At 45.1% G+C, this 21597-nt stretch overlaps 1 protein-coding gene across 1 annotated transcript in view; it reads left to right on the forward strand.

Moving 5' to 3' along the window:
- Positions 1-21597, forward strand: part of LOC120044821 (netrin receptor UNC5C-like) — a 182812-nt gene that overhangs the window by 41028 nt on the left and 120187 nt on the right. Inside the window, exons 2-3 of the mRNA XM_038989492.1 lie at positions 5562-5796; positions 5936-6113. Of these exons, the coding sequence (XP_038845420.1) occupies positions 5562-5796; positions 5936-6113 (413 nt within the window). The remainder of the gene's footprint in view (positions 1-5561; positions 5797-5935; positions 6114-21597) is intronic.

A 21597-nucleotide genomic window follows, 5' to 3' on the forward strand; every position in this document is an offset into this window, starting at 1 on the left:
ATTGCACCTAAATCAACCATTTATCGATTCATCAGGAACTTCAAGGAGAGCGGTTCAATTGTTGTGAAGAAGGCTTCAGGGCGCCCAAGAAAGTCCAGCAAGCGCCAGGACCGTCTCCTAAAGTTGATTCAGCTGGGGGATCGGGCCACCACCAGTACAGAGCTTGCTCAGGAATGGCAGCAGGCAGGTGTGAGTGCATCTGCACGCACAGTGAGGCGAAGACTTTTGGAGGATGGCCTGGTGTCAAGAAGGGCAGCAAAAAAGCCACTTCCCTCCAGGAAAAAACATCAGGGACAGACTGATATTCTGCAAAAGGTACAGGGATTGGACGGCTGAGGACTGGGGTAAAGTCATTTTCTCTGATGAATCCCCTTTCTGATTGTTTGGGGCATCCGGAAAAAAGCTTGCCCGGAGAAGACAAGGTGAGCACTACCATCAGTCTTGTATCATGCCAACAGTAAAGCATACTGAGACCATTCATGTGTGGGGTTGCTTCTCAGCCAAGGGAGTGGGCTCACTCACAATTTTGCCCAAGAACACAGCCATGAATAAAGAATAGTACCAACACATCCTCCGAGAGCAACTTCTCCCAACCATCCAGGAACAGTTTGGTGATGAACAATGCCTTTTCCAACATGATGGAGCACCTTGCCATAAGGCAAAAGTGATAGCTAAGTGGCTCGGGGAACAAAACATCGATATTTTGGGTCCATGGCCAGGAAACTCCCCAGACCTTAATCCCATTGAGAACTTGTGATCAATCCTCAAGATGCGTGTGGACAAACAGAAACCCACAAATTCTGACAAACTCCAAGCATTGATTATGCAAGAATGGGCTGCCATCAGTCAGGATGTGGCCCAGAAGTTAATTGACAGCATGCCAGGGCGGATTGCAGAGGTCTTGAAAAAGAAGGGTCAACACTGCAAATATTGACTCTTTGCATCAACTTCATGTAATTGTCAATAAAAGCCTTTCACACTAATGAAATGTTTGTAATTATACTTCAGTATTCCATAGTAACATCTGACAAAAATATCTAAAGACACTGAAGCAGCAAACTTTGTGGAAATTAAAATTTGTGTTATTCTCAGACAGACACAGGGTCACTGCTGCATTCAAAGGAAAGAAAGGCCACTGAAGGTCTGCGTGATACACAAAGTAGCATCTAGCAGCATAGGGAAACCTGTCTTAATTGACAGGTCCATTAGGTTTTTACAGGAGCTATTCATCTCTCTGAACTAAAGGCCTGCAGGGCACATGCTCTGTATACCGGACGGGCAGTGGTGTAAAGTACTTAAGTAAAAATACCTGAAAGTACTACTTAAGTAGTTTTTTGGGGTATCTATACTATATCTAATCAAAAACACAGAGAACCAGACAACAAAAATATACGCCTTCAATATGGGGAAACACTGAAGCAATACAAACGCACCCTAAGAACAAAAAAGGAACAGCACATTAGAAATCAGCTGGTTGGAATTGAGGAATCCATAGAATCAAACCACTTCTGGGAGAATTGGAATAAATTAAACAAACCTCATCATGAGGAATTGGCTATCCAAAATGGGGATATGTGGAGAAATCACTTTGCAAACCTCTACAGCAATATAACAAAGAGCCCAGAACAAAAAGATATACAAGAAAAATTACAAATCCTTGAATTAGCAGTCAAAGACTATCAGAATCCTGTAGATACCCCAATTACAGAAGAAGAATTATTGGAAAAACTATGCAATCTCCAACCCAAAAAGGCCTGTGGTGCTGATGGTATTTTAAATGAAATGATCAAATATACAGACCACAAATTCAAATTGGCAATACTCAAACTCTTCAACATTATCCTCACTGCAGGTATTTTCCCCGATATTTGGAACCAGGGATTGATCACACCAATCTATAAAAATGGAGACAAATTTGACCCAAATAATTACAGAGGAATTTGCGTTAACAGCAACTTGGGGAAAATTCTCTGCAGTATTATAAATAGCAGACTACATCATTTCCTTGACGAACACAACGTCCTGAGCAGAAGCCAGATTGGATTTCTAAAAAATTATCGTACAACAGACCACATTTACACCCTCCACACTCTAATTGATAAACAAGTTAACCAAAACAAAGGCAAAATCTACTCGTGTTTTGTAGATTTCAAGAAAGCATTTGATTCAATTTGGCACGAAGGTCTTTTTTATAAACTAATAGAAAGTGGTATTGGAGGGAAAACATATGATTTTATTAAATCAATGTACACTAAAAACAAATGTGCGGTTAAAATTGGCAACAAGCAAACAGACTTCTTCTCTCAGGGGCGGGGAGTGAAACAGGGCTGCCCAATAAGTCCAACATTATTTAACATCTACATTAATGAATTGGCAAAAACATTAGAAGAATCGGCAGCACCTGGTATCACCCTACACAACACTGAAATCAAGTGTCTGCTGTACGCAGATGACCTGGTGCTGCTGTCTCCCACTAAAGAGGGGTTACAGCAGCACCTAGATCGTCTTCACAGGTTCTGTCAGACCTGGGCTCTGACCGTTAACCTAAAAAAAACAAATATAATGATATTCCAAAAAAGGTCGGGAAATAAGGATGACAAATATAAATTCTATTTGGACACAGTTCTATTAGAACACACCAAAAACTACACATATCTAGGACTAAATATGAGCAACACAGGTAGCTTTCACATGGCTGTGAATGAGCTGAGAGACAAAGCAAGAAGAGCATTTTATGCCATTAAAAGGAACATCAAAATTGAAATTCCAATTAGAATCTGGCTCAAAATTTTTCAATCAGTTATAGAACCAATTGCTCTATATGGCAGTGAAGTATGGGGTCCACTCTCTAATAATGAATTTACTAAATGGGACAAACATCCAACTGAAATATTGCATGCAGAGTTTTGCAAGACTGTATTGCAAGTACAAAGAAAAACTCCAAATAACGCATGTAGGGCAGAATTGGGCCAATACCCCCTCCTCATTCGAATAGAAAAAAGAGCCATCAAATTTTACAACCATCTAAAAACAAGTGACCCTAAAACATTCCATCACACAGCTCTACAATGTCAAGAGATGAAACCAGAGAAGAGTCCCCTCAGCCAGCTGGTTCTGAGGCTCAGTTCACCAACCCAAACCAACCCCATAGAGCCTCGGGACAGCCCTCAGAAAATCTGGCCCAACCAAATCATCACAAAACAAAAAGAAAAATATATAACCTATTGGAAAGACACCACAAAAAATCAAAGTAAACTTCAATGCTATTTGGCTCTAAACAGACAGTACATGGTGGCAGACTATCTGACCACTGTGACTGATAGAAAACTGAGGAAAACATTGACTAGGTACAGACTCAGTGAGCACCGTCTGGCTATAGAGACCGGTCGTCACAGACAAACCTGGCTGCCCAGAGAGGACAGGCTGTGCTCACTCTGCTCCAGAGGAGAGGTAGAGACAGAGGTGCATTTCCTACTACACTGTGACAAATACTCAGACCTAAGAGCATATTTCTTTCCCAAAATTATAACTCAATACAAAGAATTTGAAACTATAAAAGATGAAGAAAAAATCAAATATTTATTGGGTGAAAAGCCAAAATGTGCAGTTTTGGCAGCCAAATATGTGTCCTCCTGCCACAACCTGAGGGACAGCCAGTGAAAAATGCAAAGTAATGTTGATAATATTTCCCATTTAGCTTAGTTTTGTTTTGTCTTTCATACCAGGTCATATGTCTTCTCAAGTCATATTGACACTGGTCTACTACTGTTGCTTTAATTTATTGTTGTTCTGATTAATATTGTTGTTGTAGTTGTTGTTAATGGTAATCCCATGTCCACTACTACTGTTATTATTGCTGTTGGTCCCACCATTTATTTATATATAAATATATATATATTTTGTATATATATACATATATATTTGATTTTGATTTTCGATATGTATACTTTGACAATGTAAGTAATAACGAACTTGCCATGTCAATAAAGTCAATTGAATTGAATTGAATTGAATTGAGAGAGAGAGAGAGAGAGGAGAGATAGAGGGACATGGAAGAATTACTGATGGTGCTGATAAACCTTTATGCTATCCCTCTCTGTCTCTGTGTCGCCATATCTCTCCATCTCTCTCTCTCTCTTTCTCTGGCTCTCTCTCTCTCTGCTTCACCCTCTCTCTCTCTGTCTCTGTCCTTTCTTTCTCTCATTCTGTTTCACCCTCTCTTTTTCTCTCTGTCTCTCTCTGACACACTGGATTCTTTCGGGTAGACTGGTGAATAATTAATGTCCACCGGTTCGATGTTAAGAATAGAACAGTTCTGGAGGTGACAAATGAAGTGTCGAATGGGCTTCATCTCTCTCTTCAAAGAGTCGGGAACTTGTGTGTGAGTTTGTGTGTGTGTGTGTGTGTGTGTGTGTGTGTGTGTCATTTAAGACAGTAGGGGATGAAAGAGACCTGTAATTACAGGGAAGCGTGTATCTGTCTGCAGCTGAACTATCCCAGGAATGGACTAAACGGGGCCAAAAGCCTGGGGTTGTCGTCGTTAGATGTCCTGTGTGTGAGAACGTTTTACCTGGCCTCCTTCTTCTCCTCCCTCTCAACCCCTGAACTCTGGTTCTCATCATCTCACATTATCTCTTCCCTCCTTCCCAGTCAGTAGACAGCAGTAGCTGCATGTGGTTAGGCCAGCCAGACTGGTGTTTAAATCCTGTCTGTCTGGGAGGAATCCCAGAACCTTCCTGGACTCTAAAATACACCTGTCTAAACATTCCAGACCATCAACTACAGGGATGGCACTGTGTGCAAAGTGGGATACAATAATCCCATGCAAAGATGATGGTAATAACACATTATCCTCTTGTTTTATTTCCACCCCTCCCTCTCCCTCTCTCTCTCTCCTTTCCCTCCCCTTCTTCGCTCTCTCTCCTTGCTACTCTCCCCCCTCCCTCACTCTCTCCTTCCTCTCTCTCTTCCTCTCTCTCTCTCTCTCTCTCTCTCTCTCTCTCTCCCTCTCTCTCTCCTTCCCCTCTCTCGCTCTCTCTCCCTTCTCCTCTCTCCTCCTCCTCTCTCTCTCTTCTCCTCCTTCTCTCCTTCTCTCTTTCTCTACTTCCTCTCTCTCCCTCCTCTCTCCTCCTCTCGCTACTCTCTTGTCTCTCTCACTCACTCTTCTTCTTCCTCTCTCTCCTTCCTCTCTCTCTCTCTCTCTCTCTCTCTCTCTCTCTCTCTCTCCTTCCTCTCTCTCTCTCTCTCGCTCTCTCTCTCCTTCCTCTCTCACTCCCTCTCTCTCCTTCCTCGCTCTCTCTCTCGCTCTCTCTATATCCTTCCTCTCTCTCTCCTTTCTATCTCTCTCTCTCTCCTTCCTCTCTCTCTCGCTCTCTCTCCTTCCTCTCTCTCTCTATCGCCGTCGGTCTCTCTATCTCTCTCCTTCCCTCTCTCGCTCTCCGTCCCTCTTCTCTCTCAGTCCTTCCTTCTCTCTCCTTACTCTTTCTGCAAGGTGAGGAGATGTGAGAGCGATGACATTTCCTGAGGTGCCTGATTTGGATTGGGCGATTGAATTCTGCCAGAGGACCTTCCCCTCGGACCCCCCGGAGCCCCTCCCATGTTCCTGATGGAGCCCGCGAGGACTGCGCCTTAACAGCGTCCAGACTGGCGGTCTGTAGCCATCCTGAGTTCTCGGCCTACACCGTTTACGGTCGCGCCATTCCAGGCGTTCTGAGACGCATCCGGAGGCTGCCCACGCGCCAATCTGAGCCATCCACTGACCTGCCTGCCCAGAAGGGCCGTAGGCTGAGCAAGTCCGTGAGGCGCTGCTCTCAGCGTGCCGTTTAGCTGAGCCAAATTCGGTCTTGCGCACAATAGGAGCACATCTGCAGTAATACACCGTGTGACTGCCCACGAGCCATTAGTAGCCGCCTGACTGTCCGATGTCACATATAAGTACGCCGTCACTGTCAAGTACCACAGCGCAGCCGCAAAGGGTCACGAGCCGATCCGGCTCCCAGTCCAGGAGCTGCCCAGGACGGCCGTCCCGTACACAGTCAGCGACGCCAGCTCCCCCACCCCCCACTCAGGCGGCCCCGCCACCGACACTCAGATTCGATCTACTCTCAAAACTGGCAAAACAGCGAGGTGGATGGCTAGAAACCGACTAAGTCGAGGGTCCTGTCCACCAGAAGCAAAGAACACAACGTAGAGGAGGGGGGGGACGCGATGTGGTTTGGCTGGGACCGAAGAAGAACTCGGGCGTCAGGGGGGCGGAGTCAGCGGTTAAAACTACCAATGTGAATGTTTTTCTCATGTGCACTGTATCTGGTTGTGGTGTGTCCTGTGGACAACATTTTATCAAGCCAGGAGTGCATTTAATGACCAACATGGACCAAACCTTTAAACATGAACAAAAGAGATCAACATGGTTGAGGTCGAACAGACACACAGACACTGAGACAAACAGACACACAGACACTGAGCAAACAGACACACACAGACACTGAGACAAACAGACACACACAGACACTGAGACAAACAGACACACACAGACACTGAGACAAACATACACACACAGACACTGAGACAAACAGACACACACAGACACTGAGACAAACAGACACACACAGACACTGAGACAAACAGACACACATACACTGAGACAAACAGACACACAGACACTGAGCAAACAGACACACACAGACACTGAGACAAACAAGAAAAACAACACAGACAACACACACACAGCACTGAGACAAACAGACACACACAGCCACTGAGACAAACAGACACACACAGACACTGAGACAAACAGACACACAGACACTGAGACAAACAGACACACATACACTGAGACAAACAGACACACACAGACACTGAGACAAACAGACACACACAGACACTGAGACAAACAGACACACACAGACACTGAGACAAACAGACACACACAGACACTGAGACAAACAGACACACAGACACTGAGCAAACAGACACACACATACACTGAGACAAACAGACACACACAGACACTGAGACAAACAGACACACAGACACTGAGACAAACAGACACACACAGACACTGAGACAAACAGACACACACAGACACTGAGACAAACAGACACACACAGACACTGAGACAAACAGACACACACAGACACTGAGACAAACAGACACACACACAGACACTGAGACAACAGACAACACACAGACACTGAGACAAACAGACACACACAGACACTGAGACAAACAGACACACATAGCACTGAGAAAACAGACACACACAGCACTGAGACAAACAGACACACACACAGACACTGAGACAAACAGACACAAAGACACTGAGACAAACAGACAACACAAACCTGAGACAAACAGCACACACACAGAACACTAGACAGAAACAAACCAGACAAAACTCGAGACAAACAGACACACACAGACACTGAGACAAACAGACACACACAGACACTGAGACAAACAGACACACACAGACACTGAGACAAACAGACACACACAGACACTGAGACAAACAGACACACACAGACACTGAGACAAACAGACACACACATACAAACCCAGACTCACCCTTCAGCTACCCAGTTCGGTCAGAAAATCAAGGAGATTAATTATTCAGTGAAAACTTTACTATGCCCTTTACCACACCCCTAACACACACACACGCACGCACACGCTTACACATACACACACACACGCTGACACATACACATCCACACTCACACACGGTTAATGAGAATAGGATTTTTGTAGCATAGCGACAGTCTTGTTAAACTGAAAGAGATATTTTAATACAGGGCTGCACCAATACCAGTCTGTCACTGCAGAGGCTCTGTCTGAAAGAGTTGAAACTGGACATCATTAAGACTGAGACACAACACAGACAGAGGCATACTGTTCTCCTTCAGACACTACTCTCTTTCTCTCTCTTTATCTCTCTCTGTCCTTATCGTCTCACTCAGATTCCCTTTTCTTCTCTCACTCTCACTCTCACTTTCACTCTCTCTCTCTCTCTCTCTCTCTCTCTCTCTCTCTCTCTCTCTCTCTCTCTCTCTCTCTCACTTCACTTTCACTCCTCTCTCTCCACTCTCACTTTCACCTCTCTCTCTCTCTCTCTCTCTCTCTCTCTCTCTCTCTCTCTCTCTCTCTCTCTCTCTCTCTCTCTTCTCTCTCTCTCTCACTCTCACTTTCACTCTCTCTCTCTCTCTCCCTCTCTATCTCTCCCTTGCTCTCTCTCTCTCTCTCTCTCTCCTCTCTCTCTCTCCCTCTCTCTCTCTCTCTCTCTCTCTCTCTCTCTCTCTCTCTCTCTCTCTCTCTCTCTCTCTCTCTCTCTCTCTCTATCTGTGTCCTTATCTCCTCACTCAATTCCCTTTTCTTCTATCGCTCTCTTCTTCTCTCCTACTGTTTCTCTCTACATCAGTCATTATCAGTGTAAGTGAATGATGTTTGATGCTTAACCCTTATGTCTGACGCAAGTCCTCCGCACCCTCATCCCCACCCTCATCCCCACCCTCATCCCCACACTGCTTACACTAGTGTGCCCTGACTGTCACACGGGCATGACCTCTCGCTTGTGTGTGTGTGTGTGTGTGTGCTTGTATGTACGTGCATACAGTATGTTTGCATGTGTGCAGGTGTGTGGTGTGTTTAGCCCCCACTCATGTAGAGGTTGAATGGTGAATCCCAGAGTGGGGGGGCTGAGGCTGTTTCTGACTAAAGCCTGCTCCTCTGGGCTCCACAGACATTACACACAGCACCATTCGGCTATTGACCCTCTTTAATCCCGGGGCTCAGAGACACACACATCGCTGCACTCACTGGAATACACACACACACACACACACACACACACACACACACACACACACACACACACACACACACACACACACACACACACACACACACACACACACACACATCCCTGCACCCACTGGCACACATACACACATCCCTGCACTCACAGGCACACGCACACACACACACACACACATCCCTGCACACACACACACACACACACACACACACACACACACACACACACACACAACACACACACACACCCACACACACACACACACACACACACACACGCACACATCCCTGCACCCACTGGCACACATACACACATCCCTGCACTCACAGGCACACACACACACACCACACATCCCTGCACACCACACACACACACACACACACACAACACACACACACACACACACACACACACACACACACACACACACACACACACACACACACACACACACACACATACACATAATCACATATGTGCACCTACACCCACAGACTCTCTCAATTCCCCGTCTCTCACATGCATAAAAATACATCAGGGTGGAACATACTTCAATATGTTCCAAACAGAGCAACACACACACACACATATACTATACACCCTGAGTGATCAAAACATTAGGAACACCTTCCTAATATTTAGTTGCACCCCCTTTTCCCCTCAGAACAGCCTCAGTTCAAGGTGTCAAACTTGTTCCACAGGGATGCTGGCCCATGTCGACTCCAATGCTTTCCACAGTTGTGTCAAGTTGGATGTCCTTTGGGTGGTGGACCCTTCTTGATACACACTGGCAACTATTGAGTGTGAAAAACCCAACAGCGTTGCAGTTCTTGACACACTCAAACCGGTGTAGCTGGCATCTATACCATACCCCGTTCAAAGGCACTTAAATATGTTTTCTTCGCCTCTCCCGAGTCCGTGCGGGAGTTGTATCGATGAGACAAGACAGTAACTACTAACAATTGGATACCACGAAATTGGGGAGAAAAAGGGGGTAAAAAAATATATATATATTTTGTCTTGCCCATTCACCCTCTGAATGGCACACACACACACACACACACTCCATGTCTCAAGGCTTAAAAATAATTATTTAACCTGTCTCCTCCCCTTCATCTACACTGATTGAAGTGGATTTAACAGGTGACATCAATAAGGGATCATAGCTTTCACCTGGATTCACCTGGTCAATCTGTCATGGAAAGATCAGTTTTTGTTCACTAGAGCAGATATGAAAACAGAAATAGTCAGAGAACTACAAACATCCATTATCTTTTCATTTTGACATGGGGCTGTACTTGAACTGTTATGAAGACTGTGAAGAAGTGTTTCGCAGCGTTGACATTAGAAGAGAAGAGGTTACAAAGAAGGGGTTAGCAGTGGTGCCCCCTTGCCATCATGTCAGAAAGAGTATTTGCTAAAAACATCTACAAGCAAACCAACCCACACATCATACCCACACCACGCTCCACAAACCCAGCCCCAGAGGCTACACACACTCATACAACCACAAACATTCAACCATACACACACGCACCCAAACACACACACACCCAAACACACACACACACAACCACACACACACACACACACACACACACACACACACACACACACACACACACACACACACACACACACACACACACACACACACACACACACACACACACACACACACACACACACACACACACACACACCACACTCCCTGCACTGAAGCCCACAGGCTATGCAGACACTCTCTCTCTCTCTCTCTCTCTCTCTCTCTCTTTCTCTCTCTCTCTCTCTCTCTCTCTCTCTCTCTCTCTCTCTCTCTCTCTCTCTCTCTCTCTCTCTCTCTCTCTGTCACTCTCTGTCTCTCTCTCTCTCTCTCTCTCTCTCTCTTTCTCTCTCTCTCTCTCTCTCTCTCTCTCTCTCTCTCTCTCTCTCTCTCTCTCTCTCTCTCAGCCCACTCCAGTCGTCTCTGATTTCCCCAGATTGACAGAAGTGGAGCCCAGAAAGAGGAGAGGCTGGCCATGCGGCCCTGGTCAATACTGGAACTGCTGGAACTTCTGCAGGAAATATTATCTGATGCCCAATTTATCTTGACACAGCTCTCTCTCTCTCTCTCTCGCTCCCTCTCTCTGTCTCTCCCGCTCTCTTTCTCTCTCTCGCTCTCTCCGTCTATCTACAACAGGAGAGAGAGAGAGAGAGAGAGAGAGAGAGAGAGAGAGAGAGAGAGAGAGAAAAAGAGAGTGGGAGAGACAGAGATATGGATGATGGAGAGAGAGACTGCAAGATGGAGAGAGAGTGGTGGAGAGGGCTACTATTTGCCAATATTAACATATGTTTCCCATGCCAATAAAGCCCTTCAATTGAAAATTGAAATTGAAAATATATTTATAGAGAGAGAGAGAGAGTGAGAGAGCGCAATGGAGCGATGGAGAGAGATGGAGAGAAATAGAAAGCAGGAGAGAGCGAGACATCGAGAGGCTGAGACAAGTGAAGGAGAGAGGCAAGGGGATGCAAGGCATGTTGTTATTGTCAATCAGACAGCAGGCTCCAGCCAAAGCCTCTCTACCTCTGTCTGTATCTCCTGTATATGTATCATTGTATCAGAGTGCAGAAATTGAGACAGAGAGACTAGTGGGCTGCTGCATTTCCTGCCTCTCCTTCCTACCCAGGCTGAGGAACAGCATCATTAGTGCTGTGCTCTACCATGGCCCTGCTTTAGAAGTCATGCAGTGCCGCCTCACTAGAGGAACACCCACGTTAGATGTGCACCATTGATCTCACCTCTCAAACGCTGGCAGGGAGTTTTTTTGTCGTTACCAAATATGATTTCCATCGTGCTCGGATTTGAGTTTGATTGATACATTTAGATCAGGATATTATAGTATTTTGAATAGTGCTTCTCAAAGACCCAGTCTAACTTTTATTATTTTGATCTAATAAAAACTGTAGCTACCTATGTTTGCATAAGATAGGAACACCTACTGTATGCAGATGGTCATAATGATAACCCATTAGACCTCTAGCGCTGAGAGCTGGACCCGCGCTGATATCCAGCTCTAGGCTCCAGTGACCTGTAGCCATTGATCTGAACAAATGAGCCCAGAGTTAATTATATGTATGAGCAGAGTAGCAGTGTAAGACACACTGGAGACACACAGCTCCCCATCCATCCTGTAAGAGTTATGTTTGGTAGCATCAAACAGGAGTGGTGCTCTTCATTTGGGCGGCAGATAATCAGGGTACTTACTTACCCCCTCCTCCCCCCTCAGTGACTGCTGCTTCAGCAGCCTGCTCTTCAGTGAGTGATCAATAAAAGGAGCTAACGCTAGCCAGTGCTAATGATTGCTTTAATAATGAATCATCTCCAATGGGTCCATCCAGACTCAGAGCACCACGCCAGCTATCGTTTAATGGGACAGATTGGAAAATAATTTTGTATCATACTAATGGACAGTGAGTGGGTGTGCGATGGGATGGTGACATCTCAGATCACTGATCACTATAATGGCATCAGTAAGGAGTGGTTCGTTTGCATGAGTTATGATCCCAGAAGTATATTTCAGCCCCTCCATGTGTGTAGTCAGTACTGTAATTATACAATCTCATATTTGACATAGTAAATATTAGTAATAGTTCTAGTTGAGCGAATGCATGATGTCAGGGCATGATGTCACTATCTGACCTCAGTCCCCTCTGATGAGACATAAAGTCCCTGTAACGATCACATTGATTCACAAAGATAAGCAGCCACCTTTTGTTTGAAGTCCCAGAATTCTACAGAACAATCATTAGCTAGCATCTTATATTGTTGGGAGTGTGAATACAGTACATTTTTTCCTCATCGTATTAACTAGTCATGGTGATTGCTGTAGAGATTGGTCCAGTCTGAATATGAACATTTGTTATTTGTTATTTTATTAGGATCTCCATTAGCTGTTGCAAAAGCAGCAACTACCATTCCTGGGATCAAGCTGAATGACATGTGGATGACAAGCTTGATCAGCCTGCCTGCTGCTTGTGCTATGTAGATACTCAACCTGGTCTCAGAGCGTTTTGTATTATTCTGTACATAAATCCGATATACTCCATTTAGTATGATATGTGTAACGGCAGTCTAGCTCTTCCTCCTCCTCGGACGAGGAGAGGAGAGAAGGATCGGAGGACCAATGTGCAGCGTGGTAATTTTCCATGAATTTAATAAACACAAAGACAAGATACTGACAAACTAATACAAAACAACAAACGACCGTGAAGCTACAAACGAAAGTGCAATACACAAGCTACTAACGTTAGACATAGACACTATACAAAATAACAAACGAACTAACCGTCACAGTCCTGTGTGGCACAAACACTGACACAGGAAACAACCACCCACAATCCCCAACATAAAACAAGCCACCTATATATGATTCTCAATCAGGGACAACGATTGACAGCTGTCTCTGATTGAGAACCATATTAGGCTGAACACAGAAACAGACGAACTAGACACACAACATAGAATTCCCACCCAGCTCACGTCCTGACCAACACTAAACAAGCAAAACACATAAGAACTCTGGTCAGGACGTTACAATATGTTACGTTTTGTATGGTATGTATTCATTTGTGGATGTCCATCATCCATTTCATATGATATGTTCCGAATTACAATTCGTATGATATCTTACGAATTTACAAAATGTACAATATGTTATGAAATTACAACATTTACAATATGTACTTCCCCTAGCCCTATGTACAGTAGGGTTAGGGGAAGAGTTAGCTAACATGCTAAGTAGCTAAAAAGTAGTAAGTCGTTGAAATGTTGCTAAGTAGCTAAAATGCTAAAGTTGTTCGTGATGAGATGCGAACACGCAACTTTGGGTTGATACATGTTCGCGTTATACGCCCAACCACCCTCCTTTCATTATACGCCCAACCACCCTCCTTTCATTATACGCCCAACCACCCTCCTTTCATTATACGCCCAACCGCCCTCCTTTCATTATACGCCCAACCACCCTCCTTTCATTATACGCCCAACCACCCTCCTTTCATTATACGCCCAACCACCCTCCTTTCATTATACGCCCAACTACCCTCCTTTCATTATACGCCCAACCACCCTCCTTTCATTATACGCCCAACCACCCTCCTTTTATTATACGCCCAACCACCCTCCTTTCATTATACGCCCAACCACCCTCCTTTCATTATACGCCCAACTACCTTCCTTTCATTATACGCCCAACCACCCTCCTTTCATTATACGCCCAACCACCCTCCTTTCATTATACGCCCAACCACCCTCCTTTCATTATACGCCCAACCACCCTCCTTTCATTATACGCCCAACCACCCTCCTTTCATTATACGCCCAACCACCCTCCTTTCATTATACGCCCAACCACCCTCCTTTCGTTATACGCTCAACCACCCTCCTTTCGTTATACGCCCAACCACCCTCCTTTCATTATACGCCCAACCACCCTCCTTTCATTATACGCCCAACCACCCTCCTTTCATTATACGCCCAACCACCCTCCTTTCATTATACGCCCAACCACCCTCCTTTCATTATACGCCCAACCACCCTCCTTTCATTATACGCCCAACCACCCTCCTTTCGTTATACGCCCAACCACCCTCCTTTCGTTATACGCCCAACCACCCTCCTTTTGTTATACGCCCAACCACCCTCCTTTCGTTATACGCCCAACCACCCTCCTTTCGTTATACGCCCAACCACCCTCCTTTCGTTATACGCCCAACCACCCTCCTTTCGTTATACGCCCAACCACCCTCCTTTCGTTATACGCCCAACCACCCTCCTTTCGTTATATGCCCAACCACCCTCCTTTCATTATACGCCCAACCACCCTCCTTTCATTATACGCCCAACCACCCTCCTTTCATTATACGCCCAACCACCCTCCTTTCATTATACGCCCAACCACCCTCCTTTCATTATACGCCCAACCACCCTCCTTTCATTATACGCCCAACCACCCTCCTTTCATTATACGCCCAACCACCCTCCTTTCGTTATACGCCCAACCACCCTCCTTTCGTTATACGCCCAACCACCCTCCTTTCGTTATACGCCCAACCACCATCCTTTCGTTATACGCCCAACCACCCTCCTTTCGTTATACGCCCAACCACCCTCCTTTCGTTATACGCCCAACCACCCTCCTTTCGTTATACGCCCAACCACCCTCCTTTCGTTATACGCCCAACCACCCTCCTTTCATTATACGCCCAACTACCCTCCTTTCGTTATACGCCCAACCACCCTCCTTTCGTTATACGCCCAACCACCCTCCTTTCGTTATACGCCCAACTACCCTCCTTTCATTATACGCCCAACCACCCTCCTTTCATTATACGCCCAACCACCCTCCTTTCATTATACGCCCAACCACCCTCCTTTCATTATACGCCCAACTACCCTCCTTTCATTATACGCCCAACCACCCTCCTTTCGTTATACGCCCAACCACCCTCCTTTCGTTATACGCCCAACCACCCTCCTTTCGTTATACGCCCAACCACCCTCCTTTCATTATACGCCCAACCACCCTCCTTTCGTTATACGCCCAACCACCCTCCTTTCATTATACGCCCAACCACCCTCCTTTCGTTATACGCCCCACCACCCTCCTTTCGTTATACCCCCAACCACCCTCCTTTCGTTATACGCCCAACCACCCTCCTTTCGTTATACGTCCAACCACCCTCCTTTCATTATACGCCCAACCACCCTCCTTTCATTATACGCCCAACCACCCTCCTTTCGTTATACGCCCAACCACCCTCCTATTATGTTTGGTAACCATACCAAACATAACATATCATACTAATTTCATTGTCCCGGATTTAATTTACTATGTTACGTCTTGTCTATGAGACCAGGCTAAGAGACTAAAGCCTTCCTCAGAGTCAATCAACAGCGGGTTCTTAAACAGAGTGAGTGAGCAGAATAAATGACTAATTCTGGCACGCCCATAGAGAATACTGGCCCTTTTTATTATTACGCCTATTGATTTTCACTATACTACTCTGTGTGATATTCTCCCAACTTCATGACTACCCTTGACCCATCTCTCTACATCTATGTAGCGCTCTCTCTCACTCACACACGCAGAACACACACACGCAGATGCACACACACGCAGATGCACACACACAATCAGATGCACAAACACACACACACACACACACACACACACACACACACACACACACACACACACACACACACACACACACACACACACACACACACACACACACACACACACACACACACACACACACACACAAAGGCTCATGCACACTCATATACACACATGCAGACACACAGATGTGTGCATGTACACACACACAGACGCTCAAGGAGTCACAAACACACCCAAACATACGCACACATACACACACTCTCGTTGCTGTCAGGATGGCAGTAGCTAGTCTCTCTCTCTCTCCCTGTCGGTCCACAGTGTAAATGTTGTATGAGTTCTAAGCTGCTGTGTAGGACATCAGTGTGCTTAGTGTCTGTTTGTCTGTATAAACAGACTGTGTAAAGCTCCTGAACCTGAAGGAATCAGCCATGTGTTTCCCCCACACTCTCTCTCCTCTCTACTCCTCCTCATGACGAGAGTACCTGAAGAGAGGAGAAGCAGATTCCTACAGCAGTAGATGGCAGTGTATGGGGAAATAGTGTCATTATCATATGGGATAAGACCCTCTACCACCAACCATCTAAATATCACATGACCACCCTTACACTCCTCTAGTCTCTAACCTAATTCAGTCGTGAGTGTTGGCTGGAACCCTTCAGCTCAAGTAGTTTGTTAGGAGAAGAGGGACTTTGAGGGAGCTGGCTGTAGAGGGCATATATGAGGTGAGGCAAGAGGAGAAATGGGAGCAGGAGGAGGAGAGGAGGCAGAAGAACACTCATCCAGTTTGCATGGAGATTATAGAGTGACTCTCTGGCTCAGTCTGCTGTCTCCGCCCCCACCTTATCACCACACAACTCTCTTTCTCTTTCGCTCTCTCTCTCAATTAAATTCAATTAAATTCAAGGGGCTTTTATTGGCATGGAGAGAGAGAGAGAGAGAGAGAAAGAGAGAGAGAGAGAGAGAGAGATGTTAACATTTCCAAAGCAAGTGAAGTAGATAATATACAAAAGGGAAATAAACAATAAAAATGAACAGTAAACATTACACTCAACAGAAGTTCCAAAAGAATAAAGACATTACAAATGTCATATTATGTATATATACAGTGTTGTAACAATGTGCAAATGGTTAAAGTACAAAAGCTCTCTCTCTCTCTCTCTCTCTCTCTCTCTCCCCCTTCTCTTGCTCTCTCTCTCAATTCAATTCCATTTCAATTTAAGGGCTTTATTGGCATGCCAAAGCATTGCCAAAGCAAGTGAAATAGATAATAAACAGAAGTGAAATAAACAATAAAACAATTTTACAGTAAACATTACACTCATAAAAGTTAAAAAAGAATAAAGACATTTCAAATGTCATATTATTTGCAAATAGTTAAAGTACAAAAGGGAAAATAAATAAACATAAATCTGGGTTGTATTTACAATTCTTCACTGGTTGCCATTTTCTCGTGACAACAGGTCACACATCTTGCTGCTGGGATGACACACTGTGGTATTTCACCCAATAGATATGGGAGTTTACCAAAATTGGGTTCGTTTTTTAATTCTTTGTGGGTCTGTGTAATCTGAGGGAAATATGTTTCTCTAATATGGTTATACATTTGGTAGGAGGTTAGGAAGTGCAGCTCAGTTTCCACCTCATTTTGTGGGCAGTGTGCACATAGCCTGTCTTCTCTTGAGAGCCTGGTCTGCCGACGGCGGCCTTTCTCAATAGCAAGGCTATGCTCACTGAGTCTGTACATAGTCAAAGCTTTCCTTAAGTTTTGGTCAGTCACAGTGGTCAGGTATTCTGCCACTGTGTACTCTCTGTTTAGGGCCAAATAGCATTCTAGTTTGCTCAGTTTTTTTGTAAATTCTTTCCAATGTGTCAAGTAATTATCTTTTTGTTTTCTCATGATTTGGTTGCGTCTAATTGTGTTGCTGTCCTGGGGCTCTGTGGGGTCTGTTTGTGTTTGTCAACAGAGCCCCAGGACCAGCTTGCTTAGGGCAAGTACTGTTCTCTAGGTTCATCTCTCTGCTTTGTTATGGAAGGTTTGGGAATCGCTTTCTTTTAAGTGGTTGTAGAATTTAACGTCTCTTTTCTGGATTTTGATTGCAGGTATCTCTCTCTCTCTCTCTCTCTCTCTCTCTCTCTCTCTCTCTCTCTCTCTCTCTCTCTCTCTCTCTCTCTCTCTCTCTCTCTCTCTCTCTCTCTCTCTCTCTCTCTCTCTCTCTCTCTCTCTCTCTCTCTCTCTCTCTCTCTCTCTCTCTCTCTCTGCCTCTCTCTGCCTCTCTCTCTCCCTCCCCCCAATACTGTGGGGATCAATAGTTCTGTTAGCTAAAGTTTCTACTGCAGAGTGACAACTGCATTGTTTGTGATTTATGGTACATGATGTTGCCATAGGACTCCTCTCTATACTCTCATTGGATTAGATTGCTGTGTGTATTGAATGTGTGTGCTGTTTCTCCTGTCAGAGAGAGAACTGTCATATCCTCCACCTCCATACTGTCTAATCCTCTCAGTAATACATTAGAAGATAAGATGACGAGGGGCTGAGTAACCAAAGAAGCATCCATGATACTCAGTGCCAAGAAGCCTGGCACACCCAGCTGTACACACACATGCACGCAGTCACTCACACACACGCACACACACACACACGGCTGTGGATGTACGCACACATACGCATGCACACACACACACACGCACGCACGCACGCACGCACGCACGCACGCACGCACGCACGCACGCACGCACGCACGCACGCACGCACGCACGCACGCACACACACACACACACACACACACACACACACACACACACACACACACACAGCATTATTTCAGTAATCTGAGCTGGAGGGGCAGCTGTGCTGTGGGTAGAGGAGTTTGTTTCAGGGCTGATTTGTTTGTTTGGGCTCTGGCACCCAGATGAGCAGTAATCAGAGGAGTTAGCAGACAGGATTGTGTAGCCATGACACTGATGAGGCTGCTAGGCTTCCTCCCCCACAGGCCCATGCACAGCCCCGGACCTCAACAACTCAATCCCACAGCACCTCACCGCAATCTGGGCCAAGCTAGCACACACAGAACACACACACCAAGCACACACACACACAGCACACACACACCCAGCACTAAGCACACAGGGAGACCCATTGCCAAACAGCCTCGAGAAATACCCTTTTGGACAGGGTAGTTAGTAGACTGATTTAAAGATGCGATACAATTGATTAAATTGATGTATTAAAGTGTGAAGAGCTGTGTTGTGTGGTTTTGCCAGATTTTGAATGGGTGTATGATTCAGAGGGGTTGGGTTAAATGCAGAAGACACATTTCAGTTGAATGCATTCAGTTGTACAACTGACTAGGTATCCCCCTTTCTCTGTCCTATATGTGTGTCTGTTTAGATACAGATACACTACATGACCAAAAGTATGTGGACACCTGTTCGTCTAACATCTTACTCAAAATAATGGGTATTGGGCCTCCCGAGTGGCGCAAGGGTCTAAGGCACTGCATCGCGGTGCTAGAGGCATCACTACAGACCGGGGTTCAATCCATGATTGGGAGTCCTATAGGGCGGCGCTCAATTGGCCCAGCGTCGTCCAGGTTAGGGGAGGGTTTGGCCGGGGGGCATTACTTGGCTCCTCGTGCTTTAGCAACTTCTTGTGGCGGGCCGGGCACCTGCTGGCTAACCGCGGTCGTCAGTTGAACGGTGTTTTCTAGGACACATTGGTGTGGCTGGCTTCCGGGTTAAGCGGGCGGGTGTTAACCTCTCTAGGGTACGTGGGACGGCAGCGTCCCACCTCTTCAACAGCCAGTGAAACTGCAGGGCGCCAAATTCAAAACAACAGAAATCCCATAATTAAAATTCCTCAAACATGCATGTATTTTACACCATTTTAAAGATACACTTGTTGTAAATCCAGCCACAGTGTCCGATTTCAAAAAGGCTTTACGACGAAAGCAAACCAAACGATTATGTTAGGTGAGTGCCTATTCACAGAATAACACAGCCATTTTTCCAGCCAAAGAGTGGATTCACAAAAAGCAGAAATATAGATAAAATTAATCACTAACCTTTGATGATCTTCATCAGATGACACTCATAGGACTTCATGTTACACAATACATGTATGTTTTGTTCGGTAAAGTTCATATTTATATCCAAAAATCTGAGTTTACATTGGCGCGTTACGTTCAGAAGTTCCAAAACATCCGGTGATTTTTCCGAGAGCCACATCAATTTAAAGAAATACTCATTATAAATGTTGATGAAAATACAAGTGTTATGCATGGAATTTTAGATGCACTTCTCCTTAATGCAACCGCTGTGTTAGATTTCAAAAAAGCTTTACGGAAAAAGCAAACCATGCAATAATCTGAGGTCGGAGCTCAGAGCCCAATCAAGACAAAAATATATCCGCCATATTGTGCAGTCAACAGAAGTCAGAAATAACATTATAAACATTTACTTACCTTTGATGATCTTCATGAGAATGCACTCCCAGGAATCACAGTTCCACAATAAATGTTTGTTTTGTTCGATAATCTCCATCATTTATGTCCAAATTCCTCCTTGTTGTTCTAGCGTTCAGTACACTTTCCAAACTCACGGCGCGCGGGCAAGTCCAGCGGAAAGTAAGGACGAAAAGTTAAAAAAGTTATATTACAGTCCGTAAAAACATGACAAACGAAGTATTGAATCAATCTTTAGGATGTTTTTAACATAATTCTTCAATAATGTTCCAACCGGAGAATTCTTTTGTCTTCAGAAGTGCGATGGAACAGAGCTCGCTCTCACATGAACGCGCATGGTCAGCGCATGTTTAGGTCATGGTAGACCTTACTCAATCCCCTCTCATTCGGCCCCACTTCACAGTAAAAGCATCAGACAAGGTTCTAAAGACTGTTGACATCTAGTGGAAGCCTTAGGAAGTGCAACATTACCAATATCCCACTGTATCTTCAATAGGAGCTGAGTTGAAAATTGACCAACCTCAGATTTCCCACTTCCTGGTTGGATTTTTTCTCAGGTTTTTGCCTGCCATATGAGTTCTGTTATACTCACAGATATCATTCAAACAGTTTAAGAAACGTCAGAGTGTTTTCTATCCAAATCTACTAATAATATGCATATTCTAGCTTTTATTGCTGAGTAGCAGGCCGTTTACTCTGGGCACGCTTTTCATCCGGACGTGAAAATACTGCTTCCTACCCCAAAGAAGTTAAGAAGCGCGGTTTAGTGGGTCATGTTTTGGAGGATGCGTGACTTGACCTTCACCTCCCGAGCACATTGGGGAGTTGCAGCGATGAGACAAGATCGAAATTGTGGAGAAACAGGGGGTAAAACACCCAAAAATTATTATCATTGTAATGGGTATTTATATATGGAACAGGAAATGGCCTTCCCCAAACTGTTGCCACGAATTTGGAAGCACAGAATCATCTAGAATGACATTGTATTCTGTAGCTTTAAGATTTCCCTTCACTGGAACTAAGGGGCATAGCCCGAACCATGAAAACAGCCCTAAACCATTATTCTTCCTCACCAAACTTTACAGTTGGCACTATGCATTCTACGAGCTTCAGCACTTGGCGGTCCCGTTCTGTGAGCTTGTGTGGCCTACCACTTCAC

Source organism: Salvelinus namaycush, chromosome 3 (assembly GCF_016432855.1).
Source record: "Salvelinus namaycush isolate Seneca chromosome 3, SaNama_1.0, whole genome shotgun sequence".
In the NCBI taxonomy this organism is placed as follows: Eukaryota; Metazoa; Chordata; class Actinopteri; order Salmoniformes; family Salmonidae; genus Salvelinus; species Salvelinus namaycush.